The 25,698-nt window shown below is 45.9% G+C and overlaps 1 protein-coding gene across 1 annotated transcript in view; it reads left to right on the forward strand.

Annotated features, from left to right (window-relative positions):
* Window positions 1–12,147: 12,147 nt before the first annotated feature.
* Window positions 12,148–25,698, forward strand: part of LOC128699422 (uncharacterized) — a 30,234-nt gene continuing 16,683 nt past the window's right edge. The window contains exons 1-13 of the mRNA XM_070098115.1: window positions 12,148–12,281; window positions 12,650–12,842; window positions 13,449–13,618; window positions 14,006–14,114; window positions 14,647–14,746; window positions 15,603–15,757; window positions 16,091–16,246; window positions 16,433–16,541; window positions 19,528–19,608; window positions 23,521–23,726; window positions 24,053–24,142; window positions 25,007–25,148; window positions 25,415–25,524. Coding sequence (XP_069954216.1) covers window positions 12,654–12,842; window positions 13,449–13,618; window positions 14,006–14,114; window positions 14,647–14,746; window positions 15,603–15,757; window positions 16,091–16,246; window positions 16,433–16,541; window positions 19,528–19,608; window positions 23,521–23,726; window positions 24,053–24,142; window positions 25,007–25,148; window positions 25,415–25,524 — 1,617 coding nt within the window. The 5' untranslated portion in view covers window positions 12,148–12,281; window positions 12,650–12,653. The remainder of the gene's footprint in view (window positions 12,282–12,649; window positions 12,843–13,448; window positions 13,619–14,005; window positions 14,115–14,646; window positions 14,747–15,602; window positions 15,758–16,090; window positions 16,247–16,432; window positions 16,542–19,527; window positions 19,609–23,520; window positions 23,727–24,052; window positions 24,143–25,006; window positions 25,149–25,414; window positions 25,525–25,698) is intronic.

The raw sequence follows: 25,698 nt of genomic DNA on the forward strand, positions 1-25,698 counted from the left end.
AAGCAAGAGAGATAGAAGGAAGGTTGTGAATGAAAGCTGATCCACCTCTGTGTCTCATGTGAATGAAGGTCCTTGTTGACACCCAGTGGCAGGGAGGGGGAAGGGAGAAAGGGAGAGAGGGAGAGAGGGAGAGAGAGAGTGATTGTGTACCTGTGGCTGCAGTATCGGAAACACTGAGGTGACTTGGTCACCTCATAGATGACTTGGTCACCTCGGAGGTGATAAAGTCACCTCAGAAGTGTCACACGTCTTCATCTCAGGTTTGGAGTTGATGTAACAGTTGCGGAAGCGATGTATTTTGCTGCCATGAGCTCACTGGCTGAAGATGTCACACGTCTACTCTGGAGAATTTGTAGTGAGGAGCCACGAGGATCAACCTAGGAGTTTACCTGGAGAGGGTTTCGGGGGTCAACGCCCCCGCGGCCCGGTCTGTGACCAGGCCTCATGGTGGATCAGGGCCTGATCAACCAGGCTGTTGCTGTTGGCCACACGCAACCCGATGTACGAACTACAGCCCGGTTGGTCAGGTACCGACTTTAGGTGCTTGTCCAGTACCTGCTTGAAGACAGCCAGGGGTCTATTGGTAATCCCCCTTATGTATGCTGGGAGGCAGTTGAACAGTCTTGGGCCCCTGACACTTGTGTTGTCTCTTATCGTGCTAGTGGCGCCCCTACTCTTTATTGCGAGGATGTTGCATCGTCTGCCGAGTCTTTTGCTCTCATACCTGGAGGTTATTCCGGGGATCAACGCCCCCGCGGCCCGGTCCATGACCAGGCCTCCCGATGGATCAGGGCCTGATCAACTAGGCTGTTACTGCTGGCCACACGCAGTCCAACGTACGAGCCACAGCCCGGCTGATCCGGCATTGACTTTAGGTATCTGTCCAGCTCTCTCTTGAAGGCAGCCAGGGGTTTATTGGCAATTCCCCTAATGCTTGATGGGAGGCTGTTGAACAGTCTTGGGCCCCGGACACTTATGGTGTTTTCCCTTAGTGTACCAATGGCGCCCGTACTTTTAATTGGGGCATTTTGCATCGCCTGCCCAGTCTTTTACTTTCGTAGGGAGTGATTTCTGTGTGCAGATTTGGGACCATTCCTTCCAGGATTTTCCAAGTGTAGATTATGATATATCTCTCTCTCCTGCGTTCCAACGAGTACAAGTCAAGTGCTTCCAAGCGTTCCCAGTAGTTAAGGTGCTTGACAGAACTTATACGTGCAGTAAAGGATCTCTGTACACTCTCTAGATCTGCGATTTCACCTGCTTTGAATGGAGATGTTAATGTACAGCAGTATTCCAGCCTAGAGAGAACAAGTGATTTGAAAAGGATCATTACTAACTTGGCATCTCTCGTTTTGAAAGTTCTCATTATCCATCCTATCATTTTCTTTGCACGTGCGATCGTGGCACTGTTGTGATCCTTGAAAGTGAGATCCTCAGACATTACTACTCCCAGGTCCCTTACATTATTTTTCCGCTCTATTGTATGGCCGGAGTCAGTAATATACTCTGTTCTAGTTATTATCTCCTCCAGTTTTCCATAACGGAGTAGTTGGAATTTGTCCTCATTGAACACCATATTGTTTACCGTTGCCCACTGGAAAACTTTGTTTATATCTTCTTGGAGGTTAACCGCGTCCTCAGCAGATGACAGCCTCATGCAGATCCTAGTATCATCCGCAAAGGATGATACGGTGCTGTGGTGTCTATGTCTGATATGAGGATGAGGAATAAGATGGGGGCGAGTACTGTGCCTTGTGGAACAGAGCTCTTCACTATGGCAGCCTCCGATTTAACTCTGTTGACCACTACTCTTTGTGTTCGATATGTTAGGAAGTTGAAGATCCATCTCCCCACTTTCCCAGTTATTCCTTTAGCACGTATTTTATGGGCTATTACGCCATGATCGCATTTGTCAAATGCTTTTGCAAAGTCTGTGTATATTACATCTGCATTCTGATTTTCTTCCAGTGCATCCAAGGCCATGTCATAGTGATCCAGTAATTGTGAGAGGCAGGAGCGACCTGCCCTGAACCCATGTTGCCCTGGATTGTGCAGATTTTGGGAATCCAGGTGATTTGCAATCCTGCTTCTTAACACTCTTTTAAAGATTTTTATGGTGTGGGACGTCAGAGCTATTGATCTATAGTTCTTAGCTAATGCTTTGCTGCCACCTTTATGGAGTGGGGCTATATCCGTTGTTTTAAGTGACTGTGGAATTTCACCCATGTCCAAGCTCCTCCTCCATAGTGTACTTAGGGAGTGATTTTCGTGTGCAAGTTTGGTACTTATCCCTCTAGGATTTTCCAAATGTATATAATCATGTATCTCTTTCGCCTGCGTTCTAGGGAGTACAGGTTGAGGAACTTCAAGTGTTCCCAGTAATTCAGTGTTTTATCTCAGTTATATGTACCGTGAAGGTTCTCTGTGCATTTTCTAGGTCAGCAATTTCACCGGCCATGAAAGGTGGTGTTAGTGTGCAGCAATATTCCAGCCTAGAGAGAACAAGCGACCTGAAGAGTGTCATCATGGGTTTGGCATCCCTAGGATGTCCTCGTTCTGCTACAACTGTAAACACTCTGAAGGAAGACACATGCAATAATTGAGTATCTTGATTGATGAAACGTTTCGCCTACACAATAGACTTCTTCAGTCAAACAGAGAGAGCAGCAGCAGCAGCAGCAGCAGCAGCAGCAGCAGCAGCAGCAGCAGCAGCAGCAGCAGCAGCAGCAGCAGCAGCAGCAGCAGCAGCAGCAGCAGCAGCAGCAGCAGCAGCAGCAGCAGCAGCAGCAGCAGCAGCAGCAGCAGCAGCAGCAGCAGCAGCAGCAGCAGCAGCAGCAGCAGCAGCAGCAGCACCAGCAGCACCAGCAGCACCAGCAGCACCAGCAGCAGCAGCAGCAGCAGCAGCAGCAGCAGCAGCAGCAGCAGCAGCAGCAGCAGCAGCAGCAGCAGCAGCAGCAGCAGCAGCAGCAGCAGCAGCAGCAGCAGCAGCAGCAGCAGCAGCAGCAGCAGCAGCAGCAGCAGCAGCAGCAGCAGCAGCAGCAGCAGCAGCAGCAGCAGCAGCAGCAGCAGCAGCAGCAGCAGCAGCAGCAGCAGCAGCAGCAGCAGCAGCAGCAGCAGCAGCAGTAGCAGCAGCAGCAGCAGCAGCAGCAGCAGCAGCAGCAGCAGCAGCAGCAGCAGCAGCAGCAGCAGTAGTGACATAAAGATGTAATCATTCCATCAGCCTTGAAGACAAATTGTTTGAGGTGGTCAGTCCCTCAGCCTGGAGAAGAGTTCAGCTTCACGGTGCTAAAGTCTTAAACAGATGCATCACAATAACTGCTACCCACCTTTGGCTGAACTACATACATCATCTATAGCAAGTAAGGCAACAGCTATCCTCCGCTCCACGGGAAGTTATCCCTTTACAAATCACTATCCCTCACTCCCCCCCCCCCCCCCCCCCCAAAAAAAAAAGAAAATCACAAGCAATTGTTCGCCTGGAATCAGCCAAGCAGGATGCCTTCAGCTGTACCGCTTAGACACACAGCATACACTTTCACAAATTGTGTATGTTAATGGTTCTGCTCACAAATCCACTGCTGCAGCTGGTAGTGATAAGATTTCTTGGATTTTTAACCCTGGGTTGGGAGGGTTAGCCACCCAGAATAACCCGAGAAAGTCAGTGGGTCATCGAGGACTGTCTAACTTATTTCCATTGTGGTCCTTTAATCTTGTCCCCAAGATGCCACCCACACCAGTAGACTAACACCCAGGTACCTATTTACTGTTAGGTGAACAGGGATAGCAGGTGTAAGGAAAAATGACCAACGTTTACACCCGTGCCGGAGATTGAACTAAGGACACTCAAGTGTGTGAAATGAGTGCGTTGCCAACCGAGCCATAAAGAAATTTGAGCAGACATCAATAACTGGGTCTCTATTCTTCACACAGAATTGTCAGTCATATTCCTCGAACTCAGATGCGTCCAGGTAATTGTAACTGACTGTTTTATCAGTTGCCAGAGGGCAGACACAAGTATCGAAGTATTGTGTCATGCTTGTGTCAGGGGCCAGACACAAGTATGGTAGTATTGTGTAACGCTTGTGTCAGGGGCCAGACACAAGTATGGTAGTATTGTGTCATGCTTGTGTCAGGGGCCAGACACAAGTATGGTAGTATTGTGTCATGCTTGTGTCAGGGGCCAGACACAAGTATGGTAGTATTGTGTCATGCTTGTGTCAGGGGCCAGACACAAGTATGGTAGTATTGTGTCATGCTTGTGTCAGGGGCCAGACACAAGTATGGTAGTATTGTGTCATGCTTGTGTCAGGAGCCAGACACAAGTATGGTAGTATTGTGTCACGCTTGTGTCAGGGGCCAGACACAAGTATGGTAGTATTGTGTCATGCTTGTGTCAGGGGCCAGACACAAGTATGGTAGTATTGTGTCATGCTTGTGTCAGGGGCCAGACACAAGTATGGTAGTATTGTGTCATGCTTGTGTCAGGGGCCAGACACAAGTATGGTAGTATTGTGTCATGCTTGTGTCAGGGGCCAGACACAAGTATGGTAGTATTGTGTCATGCTTGTGTCAGGGGCCAGACACAAGTATGGTAGTATTGTGTCATGCTTGTGTCAGGGGCCAGACACAAGTATGGTAGTATTGTGTCATGCTTGTGTCAGGGGCCAGACACAAGTATGGTAGTATTGTGTCATGCTTGTGTCAGGGGCCAGACACAAGTATGGTAGTATTGTGTCATGCTTGTGTCAGGGGCCAGACACAAGTATGGTAATATTGTGTCATGCTTGTGTCAGGGGCCAGACACAAGTATGGTAGTATTGTGTCATGCTTGTGTCAGGGGCCAGACACAAGTATGGTAGTATTGTGTCATGCTTGTGTCAAGGGCCAGACACAAGTATGGTAGTATTGTGTCATGCTTGTGTCAGGGGCCAGACACAAGTATGGTAGTATTGTGTCATGCTTGTGTCAGGGGCCAGACACAAGTATGGTAGTATTGTGTCATGCTTGTGTCAGGGGCCAGACACAAGTATGGTAGTATTGTGTCATGCTTGTGTCAGGGGCCAGACACAAGTATGGTAGTATTGTGTCATGCTTGTGTCAGGGGCCAGACACAAGTATGGTAGTATTGTGTCATGCTTGTGTCAGGAGCCAGACACAAGTATGGTAGTATTGTGTCATGCTTGTGTCAGGAGCCAGACACATGTATGGTAGTATTGTGCCATGCTTGTGTCAGGGGCCAGACACAAGTATGGTAGTATTGTGTCATGCTTGTGTCAGGGGCCAGACACAAGTATGGTAGTATTGTCATGCTTGTGTCAGGGGCCAGACAGAGACATGGTAGTACTGTGTCGTGCTGGTGTCAGAGGCCAGACACAAGTATGGTAGTACTGTGTCGTGCTGGTGTCAGAAGCCAGACACAAGTATGGTAGTACTGTGTCGTGCTGGTGTCAGAAGCCAGACACAGGTATGGTAGTACTGTGTCGTGCTGGTGTCAGAAGCCAGACACAGGTATGGTAGTACTGTGTCGTGCTGGTGTCAGAATCCAGACACAGGTATGGTAGTACTGTGTCGTGCTGGTGTCAGAATCCAGACACAGGTATGGTAGTACTGTGTCGTGCTGGTGTCAGAATCCAGACACAGGTATGGTAGTATTGTGTCGTGCTGGTGTCAGAGGCCAGACACAGGTATGGTAGTACTGTGTCGTGCTGGTATCAGAGGCCAGACACAGGTATGGTAGTGCTGTGTCGTGCTGGTATCAGAGGCCAGACACAGGTATGGTAGTGCTGTGTCGTGCTGGTATCAGAGGCCAGACACAGGTATGGTAGTGCTGTGTCGTGCTGGTATCAGAGGCCAGACACAAGTATGGTAGTGCTGTGTCGTGCTGGTATCAGAGGCCAGACACAGGTATGGTAGTGCTGTGTCGTGCTGGTATCAGAGGCCAGACACAGGTATGGTAGTGCTGTGTCGTGCTGGTATTAGAGGCCAGACACAAGTATGGTAGTGCTGTGTCGTGCTGGTGTCAGAGGCCAGACACAGGTATGGTAGTATTGTGGACAGTGGAGTCAGCGTACTCATGTGGATTCCACTTCGCAGTGGTCTTCAGATGCACGATGGGAGTCATGAATTAGCCAAGTTATATTCCTTCTGTGAGAGTAGATCGGCGCTGTATAGCCCTTGTGGTTTAGCGCTTCTTTTTTATAATAATTAAATGCGAGAGTAGATTACAATCTTGGGCTGTCAGTTAGTAGTCTAGGAACCTCAATTCAGCTTCATAGACTTGGACCAGTAGACCAGCCTAGCATGGGCCAGTAGACCAGCCTAGCATGGACCAGTAGACCAGCCTAGCATGGGCCAGTAGACCAGCCTAGCATGGGCCAGTAGACCAGCCTAGCATAGACCAGCAGACCAGATTAGTTCTCTCTTTTCCTCCTGACCCAGGAATCGAACACAGATTCTTATGGTTGTGAGCCAGTGTGTGTGTATCACTGAGCTCCATGACACATCTGGCGTCATGTGTGAGGACACAGGTGAGTCTTCCCGGCAACAACAGCGACAGTAACTTAATAATAATGTCAAGAACAGGAGAGATAGCTCTTGTTTACTGTGTCTGGGCGGCCATTAATGGCTCAAGCTAGGCGCTGCCTCGCTCGTATTTTATCATTTTCCCCGTCAAATATCAGAGTATTATCTCCAGGGAGGCTGGAGGGTCGAGATATACAGTCCATACATGAAAGAGTACCGCTACTGAGGCATGATAGGCCTAGCGTACGTCAAAATTCACTCAAATATAACTTCCCTTCGAGTGTGATGTTCACTTGTTTCTCCCGCCTGTGAGGCCGCCTCCGTATCCTTCACTCAGCCTCACAAAGCCATAATTCCATTCCACACTTGCTTTTATTTCCAGTTTCCCAATAAAAACTTTTGCTTTTCATTTAGATAAAGCCAAGTCGAAAAAAACTTTAACTGGCATTTTCGATAATAAAATCGGTGATAAATCTTAGCCGAAGCCAGAGCCAGCAATAAGCATCGAGACGGAGCCAACATGTGATACAATGACATCATACGAACAGTTGTTACTTTTCATTTATCAACTGTAATTAAAATACAGTCAAAATGGCTGTAAAATATGGATGAATTTCATGACTGAAAAGTGTATTATCCCGGAGACGAGTAAATACACTGAGGGACCTGGGATCGATCACCGGCACGGGCGTGAATGCATCGACAAGTAGGATATGATATATGTGAATGACTGAGGAAGGTGTGCAGCGGGAGATTTGGGGTAATCAGTCCCTCAGCCTCGATAAAAGTACAACATATGAACGGGAACGGGGCTCATATACTGGAGACAGGTGAGGTGAAGCAGGTGGAGGCAGCATCACAAGTGGGCAGGGGCCCACTAGTGGGAACAGGCCATGTCATTGGAGGAACTGTGTCACATTGAGACAGTTGTTGTCATGGTAACCTACAAGTGTGACCACTGAGTTATTATCACCTATAACATAGTGCAGTGTTGGTTTGTGGGTGGGTGAGAGTTCGACCTGACTGGGTTGGGTCAGTAGGTGACTTGGACCTACCTAGCATGGGTCAGTAGGCTTGCTGCAGTGCTCTTTCTTTCTTATGTTCTTATGAAGGCTCTTCTTCCTCCCTACCTGCCTCTCTATCTCCCTGCCTGGCTCTATCTCCCTGCCTGGCTCTATATCCCTGCCTGGCTCTATCTCCCTGCCTGCCTCTCTATCTCCCTGCCCAGGTCCCTGCCCAGCTCCCTGCCCAGGTCCCTGCCCAGCCCCCTGCCCAGCTCCCTACCCAGCTCCCTGCCCAGCTCCCTGCCCAGCTCCCTGCCCAGCTCCCTGCCCAGCTCCCTGCCTAGCTCCCTGCCCAGCTCCCTGCCCAGCTCCCTGCCCAGCTCCCTGCCCAGCTCCCTGCCCAGCTCCCTGCCCAGCTCCCTGCCCAGCCCCTGCCCAGCTCCCTGCCCAGCTCCCTGCGTGCCTGCTTCCCTGCCTGCCTGCCTCCATGCCTGTCTGCTTCCCTGCCTGCCTGCCTCCATGCCTGTCTGCTTCCCTGCCTGCCTGCCTCCATGCCTGTCTCCCTGCCTGTCTGCTTCCCTGCCTGCCTGCCTCCATGCCTGTCTCCCTGCCTGTCTGCTTGCCTGCCTGTCTGCCTTGAGTCAACAAACAGTGTAGTACACTCAGTAACACACTCCACCACACACAACACTTCTCTTACAAGTGTATCTTTGTTCTCTCTCTCTCTCTCTCTTCTCTGTACGTATTATCAGGCAGGCAGGCAGGTAGACAGGCAAGCAGGCAGGCAGGCTGGCAGGCAGGCAGGCAGGCAGGCAGGCAGGTAGACAGGCAAGCAGGCAGGCAGGCTGGCAGGCAGGCAGGCAGGCAGGCAGGCAGGCAGGCTGACAGGCAGGCAAACAGGCAGGCAGGCAGGCTGACAGGCAGGCAAACAGGCAGGCAGGCAGGCTGACAGGCAGGCAAACAGGCAGGCAGGCAGACAGGCAGGCAGGCAGACAGGCAGGTTGACAGACAGGTAGGGAAACAGAAAAGAGGAGAGAGAGAGAGAGAGAGAGAGAGAGAGAGAGAGAGAGAGAGAGAGGTACCCTGAAATTAGGTTCAGGGTGACCTGACTGTCTCAAAATGTAATTATGGTTCGCAGTTGCTTACAATCTAACTTGTGCCCCTCGTGTGTGTGTGTGTACCCTCCTGTACGATGGTGCGGGGGTCGATTCACCGCTCCTCTGTGTGTGTGTGTACCCTCCTGTACGATGGTGCGGGGGTCGAGTCACCGCTCCTCTGTGTGTGTGTGTACCCTCCTGTACGATGGTGCGGGGGTCGAGTCACCGCTCCTCTGTGTGTGTGTGTACCCTCCTGTACGATGGTGCGGGGGTCGAGTCACCGCTCCTCTGTGTGTGTGTGTACCCTCCTGTACGATGGTGCGGGGGTCGAGTCACAGCTGCTCTGTGTGTGTGTGTACCCTCCTGTACGATGGTGCGGGGATCGAGTTACCGCTCCTCTGTGTGTGTGTGTGTACCCTCCTGTACGATGGTGCGGGGGTCGAGTCACCGCTCCTCTGTGTGTGATGGCAGACTATCTTGATTTATAGTCGTTTACTGGGGGGGGATGTGAGCAGGTGGACAGGACCTGTGTCATGTCACATGACGTGACACAGGCCCTGTGTCATGCCACATTATTCTAGCAACCAAAACAGCACCACAACAACCTAGTGGAACTATCTAGTGTGAACAACCAGGTGGAACAACCAGGTGGAACATCCCGGTGGAACAACCTGGTGTGAACAACCTGATGTGAACAACCTGGTGTGAACAACCAGGTGGAACGACCAGGTGGAACAGCCTGGTGGAACAACCAGGTGGAACAATCTGGTGGAACAACCTGGTGTGAACAACCTGGTGGAACAACCTGGTGTGAACAACCTGGTGTGAACAACCAGGTGGAACAACCAGGTGGAACAACCTGGTAGAACAACCTGGTGGAACAACCTGGTGGAACAACCTGGTGTGAACAACCTGGTGGAACAACCAGGTGGAACAACCTGGTGGAACAACCTGGAGTGAACAACCCGGTGGAACAACCTAGTGGAACAACCTGGAGTGAACAACCCGGTGGAACAACCCGGCGTAAGCAACCAGGTGTGAACAACCCGGCGTGAACAACCTGGAGTGAACAACCAGGTGTGAACAACCCGACGTGAACAACCTGGAGTGAACAACCAGGTGTAAACAACCCGGTGGAACAACCCGGCGTGAGCAACCAGGTGTGAACAACCAGGTGTGAACAACCAGGCGTGAACAAGCCGGCGTGAACAACCCGGTGTGAACAACCCGGCGTGAGCAACCTGGAGTGAACAACCAGGTGTGAACAACCCGGTGGAACAACCCGGCGTTAACAACCCGGCGTGAACAACCCGGCATGAACAACCCGGTGTGAACAACCCGGCGTGAACAACCCGGCGTGAACAACCCGGTGTGAACAACTCGGCATGAGCAATCTGGAGTGAACACCCAGGTGTGAACAACCCGGCGTGAACAACCCGGCGTGAACAACCCGGTGTGAACAACCCGGCGTGAGCAACCTGGAGTGAACAACCAGGTGTGAACAACCCGGCGTGAGCAACCCATATGGAACACCAACCTGGCGCCCACAGACTGACACCCTGATATCTGCGGTCAACCCAGATTACGAAAAGCCTTTGTTACGGCGACTGACACCCACTTTCCACCTCCACCCCCCTCCCCTCCTCCCCCTCCTACTAACCCCCTGCCATTACAACAACCACTACCACCACAAAACACAGCATCAGTCAACCAGTGTGTGCACTGCCGAGAGGGTAAGGCAATTTCCAGCTGCTACTTTTCTTCCCTACGTCCCCCTCTCCGTCGGACACTTTCCGGCAGTGAAGACCGTCTCCAGGTGTGTCTACTAGCGACACTTACCCCTCGGACAAGCGATGGAAGTACCATCAAACCGGAATGGAACAGCTAATTGCTTAGGGAAGTAGGTGCGAAGTTAGGGAAGTAGGTGTGAGGTTAGGAAAGTAGGTGCAAGGTTAGGGAGGGAGGTACAAAATAAAGAAAGCAGGTACCTGGAGGTTACCTGGAGGTTATTCCGGGGATCAACGCCCCCGCGGCCCGGTCCACGACCAGGCCTCCCGATGGATCAGGGCCTGATCAACTAGGCTGTTACTGCTGGCCGCACACAGCTAGGAAAGCAGGTACAAAGCTAGGAAAGCAGGTACAAAGCTAGGAAAGCAGGCACAAAGCTAGGAAAGCAGGTACAAAGCTAGGAAAGCAGGTATAAAGCTAGGAAAGCAGGTACCAGAAGAATACATGTTTTAAGGGTAACTCTCATATTTGCGGTGGGATGCTGCAAGTTACTGATCAGTTCGTAAAAGTGTTAACTGAGTCTAGTTGACTGTACTTCTGGGCTCTCCAAACCCTGTGTGAGCACAGTTGTCATCACAGTCATCATACAGGAATATCTAGCTGCGTATGACACGCAGCACTGCAGAGTGCTGAAACATCAAGACTGTATCTCAGTAGAGACAGCTGGTGGTCATTATAGGCAACTGGTGGTCATTATAGTCAGCTGGTGGTCGTTGCAGCCAGCTGGTGGTCATTATGGCAAACTGGTGGTCGTTAGAGACAGCTGGTGGTCATTACAGCTAGCTGGAGGTCATTATAGACCTAGCTGGTGGTCATTAGAGGCAGCTGGTGGTCATTATGGCCAACTGGTGGTCGTTAGAGGCAGCTGGTGGTCATTACAGCTAGTTGGAGGTCATTATAGACCTAGCTGGTGGTCATTATGGCCAACTGGTGGTCGTTAGAGGCAGCTGGTGGTCATTACAGCTAGCTGGAGGTCATAATAGACCTAACTGGTGGTCATTAGAGGCAGCTGGTGGGCGAGATCCTGACAGTTGGTGTTGTCATGGGTCGGTTATCACTGCTGTTATCTTAACTACATTGTGTGAGGACTGTCACAAGTGGTTATCACCTACTGTTTATCCTCTGATATTATCATGGTCCATCTTCACTACTGCCGTCCTCCTGCCCCCTAACCCCTGAAATACCTCCCTCCCTCCCTAACCCCTGAAATACCTCCCTCCCTCCCTAACCCCTGAAATACCTCCCTCCCTCCCTAACCCCTGAAATACCTCCCTCCCTCCCTAACCCCTGAAATACCTCCCTACCTCCCTAACCCCTGAAATACCTCACTCCCTCCCTACCCCCTGAAATACCTCCCTCCCTCCCTAACCCCTGAAATACCTCCCTCCCTCCCTAACCCCTGAAATACCTCCCTCCCTCCCTAACCCCTGAAATACCTCCCTCCCTCCCTAACCCCTGAAATAAACCCCCTCCCTCCCTAACCCCTGAAATACCTTCCTCCCTCCCTAACCTCTGAAACCCATCTTGGTACAGCCAGAAATATTATTACCCAAAAATGGTCAAAATACCTGAGTGATGTTTCTGATTTTGTTTTTTTGGTAATCGTTTCTAGAGATAACTCTGGAAGGCAGTGTGTTCCAGCGCTCTGTCTACCCTGGTGGTGTGTTCCAGCGCCCTGTCTACCCTGGTGGTGTGTTCCAGCGCCCTGTCTACCCTGGTGGTGTGTTCCAGCGCCCTGTCTACCCTGGTGGTGTGTTCCAGCGCCCTGTCTACCCTGGTGGTGTGTTCCAGCGCCCTGTCTACCCTGGTGGTGTGTTCCAGCGCCCTGTCTACCCTGGTGGTGTGTTCCAGCGCCCTGTCTACCCTGGTGGTGTGTTCCAACAATGTTCCTCATTCTCTGCTAATTTTGGGTCTCAGATGGGTGTTGTTGCTACAAGAAACATCTGTAGCAAACTGTGGGTCTACTTCCAATCTTGTAGTGAGAGTATTTCTTCAGTCTTTTATCTAATTTCTCTGTTTCTTTCTCTATCTTGGTAAGGGCATTTTATTACAGGGTAATATACTTTATGGACCTCAGTTCGAGCCTCTCGCCCATCCTTCTGTTTATTACAGCTTTGAGAGAGAGAGAGAGAGAGAGAGAGAGAGAGAGAGAGAGAGAGAGAGAGAGAGAGAGAGAGAGAGAGAGAGAGAGAGAGTGACCCACCCGTGTCTCATGATTTTTGCATTGTTGAATTTCAGAGAGATGTCATCATTTGCATGGGCGGCTGTGGTGATGGCAGCCGTGGGCGTGCTGTGGGTGGGCGGGGTGGGTGGGCAGGAACCCTGTACCCCACCCACACCTGACCAGAACGATGACCACTCCATACCTGACTACAAAGATACCCTGGCCGGCTCCTACACCCTTGTGGTGGAGATGACTAGTATGAAGCAGGTGTGTACAAGACAGGAGGAAGGTTAGATTAGGTGCTGTCTCGTTAGGTTAGATTCTGTCTACGTTGGGTTAGGTGCTGTCTAGGTTAGGTTAGGGGCTGTCTAGGTTAGGTTAGGCGTTGTCTAGGTTAGGTTAGGTGTTTTCTAGGTTAGGTTAGGTGCTGTCTAGGTTAGGTGCTGCCACCTGGCGTCTACGACTGCATCATAAGAGCAACACAACAAATATCGCTTCTCTCTGTGTTTCCTCAGTCTAAACCTTCTCTTCTTCCTTCTTTTCCATTATCCACTACCACCTCAGTAACCCAAACTGACCTCTGCTTCCCTCCCAGAACCTCACCTGCTGAGTCTGTCTCTTCTAGCCCTTCAGAACTTGACCTTTTGACCTTTCCGCCTCAGGTTTGAGTTTAGAACCTGAGGTATTCGCCTGTTCACCCATTCTAACCCTAAAACTTGACCTGCTGACCTTGTCTATCCTTCTAAACCACTCAAAACATGACCTGTTGACCTGCCATCCCTGTCTAGCCTCCTAGAACCGCACCTACCGACCTTCTCTTCGCTGTTTAACCCCCTGAAACTATACCTAAGAACTTCCTTCTTTCCCCGATAGAACCTTACGTACTACGTGGAGGAGGAGAGAGAGCGAAGGGTCTACCACGACTACTTCAGCGACACGGCTGCTGTCTCTGTGGTCAACAACGGCTCCACGACCGTCTTTCACTTCTACCCAATACAGGGCAGGTTCAATACCCAGTATGGTGACCGCTGCATCAGCTCCGGGTCAGTGCTTCTCCCACCTACTATATATCACTAGTTTTTTCAAGAATTTACGAGTATTTCTTTGGATCTGAGTGGGACTTCCACATTACAAATACAAAAATCCAAACAATTTATTCTTTTCTGTATTATACAAGTAATGTAGCTTACATATAATAAAATATTGTTGGCAGACAATAAAACCACTAGCATGCTAGTTTCCTGGGTACCATTGAAAATAGGTTGGGCAGGTATATTTGCTAGTGGGTTTGAGTTTGAGAAAGACTTGCCTAGTATGGACCAGTAGGCCTACTGCAAATAGTTGAATATACATCGGTTGAATATAAGCATGTGAGAGAACTTGAGTAGCATTGACCTGTTGCTTGACCTGTTGCTTGACCTGGTGACCAGGGAGCAGCCTGGGTTCTTGCCGTGGGGATGGTATGACGTGGATCCTGCCCATGGTGATGCCAACTATGGTCCCTCCAGCCTCCTGCGCCTCGCCTCCTACATGAACACCGTCAGTAGTTTCACACAGGCCTCCAGCACCTGCTGTAGCGCCTCTCTTATTACCTCTGCGTGTATCTTTCACTGTTTATTAAAAAATTGTGATAAAGGTAGGATTAGGACACAAATCAACCCGCCTGGACGCAAGAATAGATGAGTACTGTACTTTATGTACCATAGACTAATCACCTCAAATAATTTTTCTCCGAGATTGATGGACTGATTACATCAAGAGTATTGCATTATTACTGCTGCCTTTGTATTTGACTGAAGACGTCTACTGTGTAGGCGAGACGTTTCATTAATAAAGACACTCAACTGTTGCACATGTGTTTTTAATCTTCAACTTCTAGGTATTTAATACCATCTTCAACAATACTTGAGTGCTGAAGATGGTCTGATTGTGAGAGACAATCACAATATTCACCTGTTAAAGTGTGTCCATGTGGGTTGCTTGATGGTACTGCTTTCTCTTGTTCACATATTCTTGTTCCACGCACCTGCCGCTCCTCCTTCATCGTGGGTTCTTCCCTCCCTTACTTCAGGAGTTCGTGGGAGGAGACGAGGTCTTGGAAGGAGTGAAGGTTGAGCAGTGGAAGACGTGTACTGAAGACGGCAAAGTTGCAATCAAATACTACTTCTCAGGCGAGTATCTGACTTCAGTAACCCCTTCTGTGTGTGGGTCGTCGTGGGTTCCACCAAGGGCAGTGTGTGGGTCGTCGTGGGTTCCACCAAGGGCAGTGTGTGGGTCATCGTGGGTTCCACCAAGGGCAGTGTGTGGGTCGTCGTGGGTTCCACCAAGGGCAGTGTGTGGGTCGTCGTGGGTTCCACCAAGGGCAGTGTGTGGGTCGTCGTGGGTTCCACCAAGGGCAGTGTGTGGGTCGTCGTGGGTTCCTCCAAGGGCAGTGTGTGGGTCATCGTGGGTTCCACCAAGGGCAGTGTGTGGGTCGTCGTGGGTTCCACCAAGGGCAGTGCGTGGGTCGTCGTGGGTTCCACCAAGGGCAGTGTGTGGGTCGTCGTGGGTTCCTCCAAGGGCAGTGTGTGGGTCATCGTGGGTTCCACCAAGGGCAGTGTGTGGGTCGTCGTGGGTTCCTCCAAGGGCAGTGCGTGGGCCGTCGTGGGTTATTTTGATCACAGCAAATAAATCTACCTTCCCTTTCCTCAGATCAAACCTAAATACCTCCCTTTACCCAAATGCAACCATGGCTCTTACTTGCTGACCTCTTCTTTCTCAGTATAACAACAATAATGATAAATTAGACACATGTGCAACTCTTGGGTATCTTTATTGAGGAAACGTTTCGCCACACAGTGGCTTCTCATATGTATGGAGTGATGAAGCCACTGTGTGGCGAAACGTTTCCTCAATAAAGATACCCAAGAGTTGCACATGTGTCTAATTTATCAACATGTCGGTTCTCTGAACCATTCATCTACAAACAACAATAATGATATCCTATAACTGGCAGTAGGTGATTACAGGCGCCTGTGGTTGTTTCAGAGAGGCCCTGGAGTATGCCATACGCCAACTGGTTCTCTGAAGGTGATGGTAGAGTTCCTGTCAGGATACATGTCGGTTTCACTGATAATTCTATGGCGTGGCAGTACAACATCGTGCAGTTCCTGCCCTTCGTCGAGTCGCACAGCAGTTTGGAGGTGTGTGTTTGTGGGGGGGTGGGGAAGGGGGGGGGTGTATATGTGTACTTGCTTGCCTGTATGTGGTTGCAGGGGTTGATTTACAGCTCCTGTGTGTGTACTCACCTATTTGTGGATGCAGGGATCGAGTCATAGCTCCTGGGCCCGCCAGTTCACTGATTGCTACTAGGTCCTCTCTCTCCCTGTTCCAAGAGCTTTATCAAACCTCGTCTTAAAACTATGTATAGTGTGTGTGTGTGTGTGTGTGTGTGTGTGTGTGTGTGTGCGTGTGTGTGTGTGTGTATGCTTACAGTTGTTATACTAGGTCTGTCACTAATGACTCCTTGCCCACAGACTCCCCGGGGACTCGCCTGTGAGAACCTGGTGTCAGTCATGTCAGACGTGAAGATCCCTGACATCCCCTGGCACTTTAGCCTGGCAGAGGAAGTCGTCAAGAACTCACAGATAGATGGCAACATATATGGCACTCAACACCTGGATAAGTTACAGGTGTGTATGTGTACTCACCTAATTGTGGTTGCGATGGTCGAGTCATAGCTCCTGGCCCTGCCTCTTCACTGGTCGCTACTAGGTTCACTCTCTCCTGGTCCATGAGCTGCGTGTGTGTGTGGGTGTGTGTGTGTGCATGTGTGGGTGTGTGTTACTTGCGTAATAACATGCGTATCTCTCACACAGATGACTTACGCTGGCAAGTTATCTCTGGTCAGCCTCACATACCTGCCCATGGATGATTCTTCACCTACATCCAACTATGAACTGGAAGTTATACATGACTTTAACACAGGTAAGATAACCAGATGTGTCTAACTTAACAAAGATAAGATAACCAGATGTGTCTAACTTAACAAAGATAAGATAACCAGATGTGTCTAACTTAACAAAGATAAGATAACCAGATGTGTCTAACTTAACAAAGGTAAGATAACCAGATGTGTCTAACTTAACAAAGGTAAGATAACCAGATGTGTCTAACTTAACAAAGATAAGATAACCAGATGTGTCTAACTTAACACAGGTAAGATAACCAGATGTTTCTAACTTAACAAAGGTAAGATAACCAGATGTGTCTAACTTAACAAAGGTAAGATAACCAGATGTGTCTAACTTAACAAAGGTAAGATAACCAGATGTGTCTAACTTAACAAAGGTAAGATAACCAGATGTGTCTAACTTAACAAAGGTAAGATAACCAGATGTGTCTAACTTAACAAAGGTAAGATAACTAGATGTGTCTAACTTAACACAGGTAAGATAACCAGATGTGTCTAACTTAACACAGGTATGATAACCAGCTGTGTCTAACTTAACACAGGTAAGATAACCAGCTGTGTCTAACTTAACAAAGGTAAGATAACCAGATGTGTCTAACTTAACAAAGGTAAGATAACCAGTTGTGTCTAACTTAACAAAGGTAAGATAACCAGTTGTGTCTAACTTAACAAAGGTAATATAACCAGATGTGTCTAACTTAACAAAGGTAAGATAACCAGATGTGTCTAACTTAACAAAGGTAAGATAACCAGATGTGTCTAACTTAACACAGGTAAGATAACCAGATGTGTCTAACTTAACAAAGGTAAGATAACCAGTTGTGTCTAACTTAACAAAGGTAAGATAACCAGTTGTGTCTAACTTAACACAGGTATGATAACCAGCTGTGTCTAACTTAACACAGGTAAGATAACCAGATGTGTCTAACTTAACACAGGTATGATAACCAGCTGTGTCTAACTTAACACAGGTAAGATAACCAGATGTGTCTAACTTAACACAGGTAAGATAACCAGATGTGTCTAACTTAACACAGGTAAGATAACCAGATGTGTCTAACTTAACACAGGTAAGATAACCAGATGTGTCTAACTTAACAAAGGTAAGATAACCAGATGTGTCTAACTTAACACAGGTAAGGTAACCAGATGTGTCTAACTTAACACAGGTAAGATAACCAGCTGTGTCTAACTTAACAAAGGTAAGATAACCAGCTGTGTCTAACTTAACACAAGTAAGATAACCAGATGTGTCCAACTTAACAAAGGTAAGATAACCAGATGTGTCTAACTTAACAGAGGTAAGATAACCAGATGTGTCTAACTTAACAAAATCAAGATAACCAGCTGTGTCTCACTTAACAGAGGTAAGATAACCAGCTGTGTCTAACTTAACGAAGGTAAGATAACCAGCTGTGTCTAACTTAACAAAGGTAAGATAACCAGCTGTGTCTAGCTTAACAAAGGTAAGATAACCAGCTGTGTCTAACTTAACAAAGGTAAGATAACCAGCTGTGTCTAACTTAACAAAAGTAAGATAACCAGCTGTGTCTAGCTTAACAAAGGTAAGATAACCAGCTGTGTCTAACTTAACAAAGGTAAGATAACCAGCTATGTCTGACTTAACAAAGGTAAGATAACCAGCTGTGTCTAGCTTAACAAAGGTAAGATAACCAGCTGTGTCTAACTTAACAAAGGTAAAATAACCAGCTGTGTCTAACTTAACAAAGGTAAGATAACCAGACGTGTCTAACTTAACAAAGGTAAGATAACCAGCTGTGTCTAACTTAACAAAGGTAAGATAACCAGATGTGTCTAACTTAACAAAGGTAAGATAACCAGACGTGTCTAACTTAACAAAGGTAAGATAACCAGACGTGTCTAACTTAACAAAGGTAAGATAACCAGCTGTGTCTAACTTAACAAAGGTAAGATAACCCACGAACCCCCTCCAGGTATACTCCAGGTAAGGAAAACAATTTTGAAATGTATTAACAGATGTTAACATATATTAACATGTGTTAACAAATGTTAACATATATTAACATGTGTTAACAAATGTTAACATATATTACTTTCTCCTCGTACAATGGAAAAAATTATTTTTTTAAATAAATTTAACTAAAGTGAACGTTACGACATATATATATACACTGAAATGTGTATATCTCAGTGTATATACACTGAGAGATGTATATCTCTCAGTGTATACACACTGAGAGGTGTATATCTCAGTGTATATACACTGAGAGGTGTATATATCTCAGTGTATATACACTGAGAGGTGTATATATCTCAGTGTATATACACTGAGAGGTGTATATATCAGTGTATATACACTGAGAGGTGTATATCTCAGTGTATGTACACTGAGAGATGTATATCTCAGTGTATATACACTGAGAGGTGTATAATTCTCAGTGTATATACACTGAGAGGTGTATATCTCAGTGTATGTACACTGAGAGATGTATATCTCAGTGTATATACACTGAGAGGTGTATATATCAGTGTATATACACTGAGAGATGTATAATTCTCAGTGTATATACACTGAGAGGTGTATATCTCAGTGTATATACACTGAAAGGTGTATATATCAGTGTATATATACAAGTAACTGCTTCTAAGTCTGGTCACATGTCATAATAATCCCAATATTGACCTGTACATTATAATTACAATTTTCAATAAGTCAGAGATCAGTCCAAACCCAGAGTTCTCTCCTTAACATATTAATGTATATTTGTTACTCTACTCTCTGCTTGTACGTGACCCTGGCTGACCCTGGCTGACCCTGGCTGACCCTGGCTGACCCTGGCTGACCCTGGCTGACCCTGGCTGACCCTGGCTGACCCTGGCTGACCCTGGCTGACCCTGGCTGACCCTGGCTGACCCTGGCTGACCCTGGCTGACCCTGGCTGACCCTGGCTGACCCTGGCTGACCCTGGCTGACCCTGGCTGACCCTGGCTGACCCTGGCTGACCCTGGCTGACCCAGGTGTTCAGTACACAGTCAACAGAGAGTACGGTAACTGTAGTCTTGGCTTCATTCCTTCCTTCAGCTTCGACTCTCACTATGGTGAGTAACTTTGTGTGTTAATGTTGTTTGTGTGTTAATGTTGTTTGTGTGTTAATGTTGTTTGTGTGTTAATGTTGTTTGTGTGTTAATGTTGTTTGTGTGTTAATGTTGTTTGTGTGTTAATGTTGTTTGTGTGTTAATGTTGTTTGTGTGTTAATGTTGTTTGTGTGTTAATGTTCTTTGTGTGTTAATGTTGTTTGTGTGTTAATGTTGTTTGTGTGTTAATGTTGTTTGTGTGTTAATGTTGTTTGTGTGTTAAAGTTCTTTGTGTGTTAATGTTGTTTGTGTGTTAATGTTGTTTGTGTGTTAATGTTGTTTGTGTGTTAATGTTCTTTGTGTGTTAATGTTGTTTGTGTGTTAATGTTGTTTGTGTGTTAATGTTGTTTGTGTGTTAATGTTGTTTGTGTGTTAATGTTCTTTGTGTGTTAATGTTGTTTGTGTGTTAATGTTGTTTGTGTGTTAATGTTGTTTGTGTGTTAATGTTGTTTGTGTGTTAATGTTGTTTGTGTGTTAATGTTGTTTGTGTGTTAATGTTGTGTGTTAATGTTCTGTGTTAATGTTCTGTGTTAATGTTCTTTGTGTGTTAATGTTCTTTGTGTGTTAATGTTCTTTGTGTGTTAATGTTGTTTGTGTGTTAATGTTGTTTGTGTGTTAATGTTGTTTGTGTGTTAATGTTGTTTGTGTGTTAATGTTCTTTGTGTGTTAATGTTCTTTGTGTGTTAATGTTGTTTGTGTGTTAATGTTGTTTGTGTGTTAATGTTGTTTGTGTGTTAATGTTGTTTGTGTGTTAATGTTGTTTGTGTGTTAATGTTCTTTGTGTGTTAATGTTCTTTGTGTGTTAATGTTGTTTGTGTGTTAATGTTGTTTGTGTGTTAATGTTGTTTGTGTGTTAATGTTGTTTGTGTGTTAATGTTGTTTGTGTGTTAATGTTGTTTGTGTGTTAATGTTGTTTGTGTGTTAATGTTGTTTGTGTGTTAATGTTGTTTGTGTGTTAATGTTGTTTGTGTGTTAATGTTGTTTGTGTGTTAATGTTGTTTGTGTGTTAATGTTGTTTGTGTGTTAATGTTGTTTGTGTGTTAATGTTGGTTGTGGTTTAATGGTGTGTGTTAATGTGTGTGTAATGTTGTTTGTGTGTTAATGTTGTTTGTGTGTTAATGTTGTTTGTGTGTTAATGTTGTTTGTGTGTTAATGTTGTTTGTGTGTTAATGTTGTTTGTGTGTTAATGTTGTTTGTGTGTTAATGTTGTTTGTGTGTTAATGTTCTTTGTGTGTTAATGTTCTTTGTGTGTTAATGTTGTTTGTGTGTTAATGTTGTTTGTGTGTTAATGTTGTTTGTGTGTTAATGTTGTTTGTGTGTTAATGTTCTTTGTGTGTTAATGTTCTTTGTGTGTTAATGTTCTTTGTGTGTTAATGTTGTTTGTGTGTTAATGTTGTTTGTGTGTTAATGTTGTTTGTGTGTTAATGTTGTTTGTGTGTTAATGTTGTTTGTGTGTTAATGTTGTTTGTGTGTTAATGTTGTTTGTGTGTTAATGTTGTTTGTGTGTTAATGTTGTTTGTGTGTTAATGTTGTTTGTGTGTTAATGTTGTTTGTGTGTTAATGTTGTTTGTGTGTTAATGTTCTTTGTGTGTTAATGTTCTTTGTGTGTTAATGTTGTTTGTGTGTTAATGTTGTTTGTGTGTTAATGTTGTTTGTGTGTTAATGTTGTTTGTGTGTTAATGTTGTTTGTGTGTTAATGTTGTTTGTGTGTTAATGTTGTTTGTGTGTTAATGTTCTTTGTGTGTTAATGTTCTTTGTGTGTTAATGTTCTTTGTGTGTTAATGTTGTTTGTGTGTTAATGTTGTTTGTGTGTTAATGTTGTTTGTGTGTTAATGTTGTTTGTGTGTTAATGTTGTTTGTGTGTTAATGTTGTTTGTGTGTTAATGTTGTTTGTGTGTTAATGTTGTTTGTGTGTTAATGTTGTTTGTGTGTTAATGTTGTTTGTGTGTTAATGTTGTTTGTGTGTTAATGTTGTTTGTGTGTTAATGTTCTTTGTGTGTTAATGTTCTTTGTGTGTTAATGTTGTTTGTGTGTTAATGTTGTTTGTGTGTTAATGTTGTTTGTGTGTTAATGTTGTTTGTGTGTTAATGTTATTTGTGTGTTAATGTTGTTTGTGTGTTAATGTTGTTTGTGTGTTAATGTTGTTTGTGTGTTAATGTTGTTTGTGTGTTAATGTTGTTTGTGTGTTAATGTTGTTTGTGTGTTAATGTTGTTTGTGTGTTAATGTTGTTTGTGTGTTAATGTTGTTTGTGTGTTAATGTTGTTTGTGTGTTAATGTTCTTTGTGTGTTAATGTTAATGTTAGTGTTAGTGCTGATATTCTTAATTTTAAAGTCAGATTGTGTGTTGTGTTGTATTGCGTTGTATTGCGTTGTATTGTGTTGTATTGTGTTGTGTTGTATTGTGTTGTATTGTATTGTGTTGTATTGTGTTGTGTTGTATTGCGTTGTATTGTGTTGTATTGTGTTGTGTTGTATTGTGTTGTATTGTATTGTGTTGTATTGTGTTGTGTTGTATTGCGTTGTATTGTGTTGTATTGTGTTGTGTTGTATTGTGTTGTATTGTATTGTGTTGTATTGTGTTGTATTGTATTGTATTGTGTTGTGTTGTGTTGTGTTGTGTTGTATTGTGGTGTGTTGTGTTGTGTTGCGTTGCGTTGTGTTGTGGTGTGTTGTGTTGTGTTGTGTTGCGTTGCGTTGTGTTGTGTTGTGTTGTGTTGTGTTGTGTTGTGTTGAAGTGTGTTGTGTTGTGTTGTGTTGAAGTGTGTTGTGTTGTGTTGTGTTGTGTTGTGTTGTGTTGTGTTGAAGTGTGTTGTGTTGTGTTGTGTTGCGTTGCGTTGTGTTGTGTTGTGTTGTGTTGTGTTGTGTTGTGTTGTATTGTGTTGCGTTGTGTTGTGGTGTGTTGTGTTGTGTTGTGTTGTGTTGTGTTGTGTTGTGTTGTGTTGTATTGTGTTGTGTTGTGTTGTGTTGCGTTGCGTTGTGTTGTGGTGTGTTGTGTTGTGTTGTGTTGCGTTGCGTTGTGTTGTGTTGTGTTGTGTTGTGTTGTGTTGTGTTGTATTGTGTTGTATTGTATTGTGTTGTATTGTGTTGTATTGTGTTGTATTGTGTTGTGTTGTATTGCGTTGTATTGTGTTGTATTGTGTTGTGTTGTATTGTGTTGTGTTGTGTTGTGTTGTGTTGTGTTGTGTTGTGTTGTGTTGTGTTGTGTTGTGTTGTTTTGTATTGTGTTGTGTTGTATTGCGTTGTATTGTGTTGTGTTGTATTGTGTTGTGTTGTGTTGTGTTGTGTTGTGTTGCGTTGTGTTGTGTTGTGTTGTGTTGTGTTGTGTTGTGTTGTGTTGTGTTGTGTTGTGTTGTGTTGTGTTGTGTTGTGTTGCGTTGTGTTGTGTTGTGTTGTGTTGTGTTGCGTTGTGTTGTGTTGTGTTGTGTTGTGTTGTGTTGTGTTGCGTTGTGTTGTGTTGTGTTGTGTTGTGTTGCGTTGTGTTGTGTTGTGTTGTGTTGTGTTGTGTTGTGTTGTGTTGCGTTGTGTTGTGTTGTGTTGTGTTGCGTTGTGTTGTGTTGTGTTGTGTTGTGTTGTGTTGTGTTGTGTTGTGTTGTGTTGTGTTGTGTTGCGTTGCGTTGTGTTGTGTTGTGTTGTTTTGCGTTGTGTTGTGTTGTGTTGTGTTGTGTTGTGTTGTGTTGTGTTGTGTTGTGTTGTGTTGTTTTGCGTTGTGTTGTGTTGTGTTGTGTTGTGTTGTGTTGTGTTGTGTTGTGTTGTGTTGTGTTGTGTTGTGTTGTGTTGCGTTGCGTTGTGTTGTGTTGTGTTGTGTTGTGTTGCGTTGTGTTGTGTTGTGTTGTGTTGTGTTGTGTTCCATATACTAACAGTGTTGCGACTGGCAGCTGGCTTTATTGGCTCTGGAGGGATGTTGTTGTCCCCCAACGACGTCTTCCACATTGACGACTCGTACGCCTTCGTGGGTGAGGAAGAGCTACATCGTGCCCCTGAAGGAGACCGCTTCACCAGCACCAGGATGGATATCCCTGATCCTGACACCAATGGTGTCTACAACTACAAGAAAGCTGTGCTTGAGTACTACTTCTCTCAGGTGAGTTTCCTCCAACACTCACAGCAGGCTTGATCACAGTCTGAAGGGAGGGATTAACGAACGTAAGGTCGAGCCTGCACTTCCACTGTCTGTCCTTTCTGTCACTTCACACAGTAGGCCTAGGAAATAGGCCTTAAAAGGGTTACCAATAGTACCTCTAGCTGTATCTACAATTATCTTATTAGTTACAAATAATAACGACACGTAAATAACTAAGACTTGTTTATCCCGTGAATCTATGAAGGCTCGATCCTCCGTCTGTCCCTCCTGATATTATCTTCGTCCAGTGACCTGTGACCTCCCAGTGACCTCTGTTTTGCTTTCAGGGACAAGAGGTGACTCCTTCAGGCAGTGTGCCGGTCAATCTGCCCATCCGTGCTGACCTGTTCGTCTACAACTCTTCCAATCTTCTACAGGTCAGTCCTGTACCTGCAGTCTTATCTACAGGTCAATCCTGTAGTTGTAGTCTTAACTGTAACATAAACTATATTTTAAATTTGGGAAATAAGATATGTGTATAACCTTTGCCTCACAATCCAAGAGCCCGGGTTCGATCCCTGGTCAGGGGAAAGACGTGGGGGTATTTACTGGCACCTGTGTTCACTTAGCAGTGAGTAGGTACCCAGTGTCACCATTCGACTGTTGTGGGTGGCATCCTGAGGAAGAGGATCTGCAGACCATTCAATAACTAAGCCACACTGCCTGGCTTTCCTGGGTTATCCTGGCTTGTTAATTCTTCAGATTAACCTGACTGCAGCAAAGTTCCTTATAATTAACATTAAGTATGAAAAAATAATTTATAGCATTTTAGTGTCATTTTAACAATAAAACTGGTGTTACTAATGTAATGCTGTCATCAACCAGTTTTGTGGTTGATGAGGTTGTTACACCATCAACCAGTCTTGTGGTCGATGAGGTTGTTACACCATCAACCAGTCTTGTGGTTGATGAGGTTGTTACACCATCAACCAGTCTTGTGGTTGATGAGGTTGTTACACCATCAACCAGTCTTGTGGTTGATGAGGTTGTTACACCATCAACCAGTTTTGTGGTTGATGAGGTTGTTACACCATCAACCAGTCTTGTGGTTGATGAGGTTGTTACACCATCAACCAGTCTTGTGGTTGATGAGGTTGTTACACCATCAACCAGTCTTGTGGTTGATGAGGTTGTTACACCATCAACCAGTCTTGTGGTCGATGAGGTTGTTACACCATCAACCAGTCTTGTGGTTGATGAGGTTGATATGTTGATGTGCACTAACAGTACTACCCTCCCAGATGGTATCAACGGCCACCACTAACTTCTACGACTTCCAAGAGATCAACTTGTACTCAGAAGAAGAGTTCTCAATACAGGAATGTTATGAGAAGTACGATGATAGGTGGTCCTACATCGTTCTCTTCTTCCCAGCTACCAAAGGTAGGTACAGGGAGGCAGGGAGGGAAGGCAGGGAGGGAAGGCAGGGAGGGAAGGCAGGGAGGGAAGGCAGGGAGGGAAGGCAGGGAGGGAGGGAGGGAGGGAGGCAGTCCTGGTGTCAAACCACACAATTTTCTGCACTGGAGGGTTCCCCTCTCAACTCACCTTACTAACCCACCTCCTGATCACTCCATCTGTTTACCTTATGATCCAGCTTATCCACTTCCTGACCCACCCACTAACCCACCCACTTCCTGACCCACCAACAGAGAAGCAGTTTGAGTTGGTAAAGGACGAGGTGAAGAGGTTCAAACATGAACTCATCTCGCAGCTAGTGAGCCTTGGCAACATGTCACCAGTCAGGATAGCAGATATACAGGTGAGTCAGCCCTCAAGCTAGACCCTAGGCTTCAAAGCTAGTCCTCCAGCCCTAAAGCTAGTCCCTAGACTTCAAAGCTAGTTCTCCAGCCCTAAAGCTAGTCCCTAGACTTCAAAGCTAGTTATCCAGCCCTAAAGCTAGTCCCTAGACTTCAAAGCTAGTCCTCCAGCCCTA

The sequence above is a fragment of the Cherax quadricarinatus genome, chromosome 61 (assembly GCF_038502225.1).
Source record: "Cherax quadricarinatus isolate ZL_2023a chromosome 61, ASM3850222v1, whole genome shotgun sequence".
NCBI lineage: Eukaryota > Metazoa > Arthropoda > Malacostraca > Decapoda > Parastacidae > Cherax > Cherax quadricarinatus.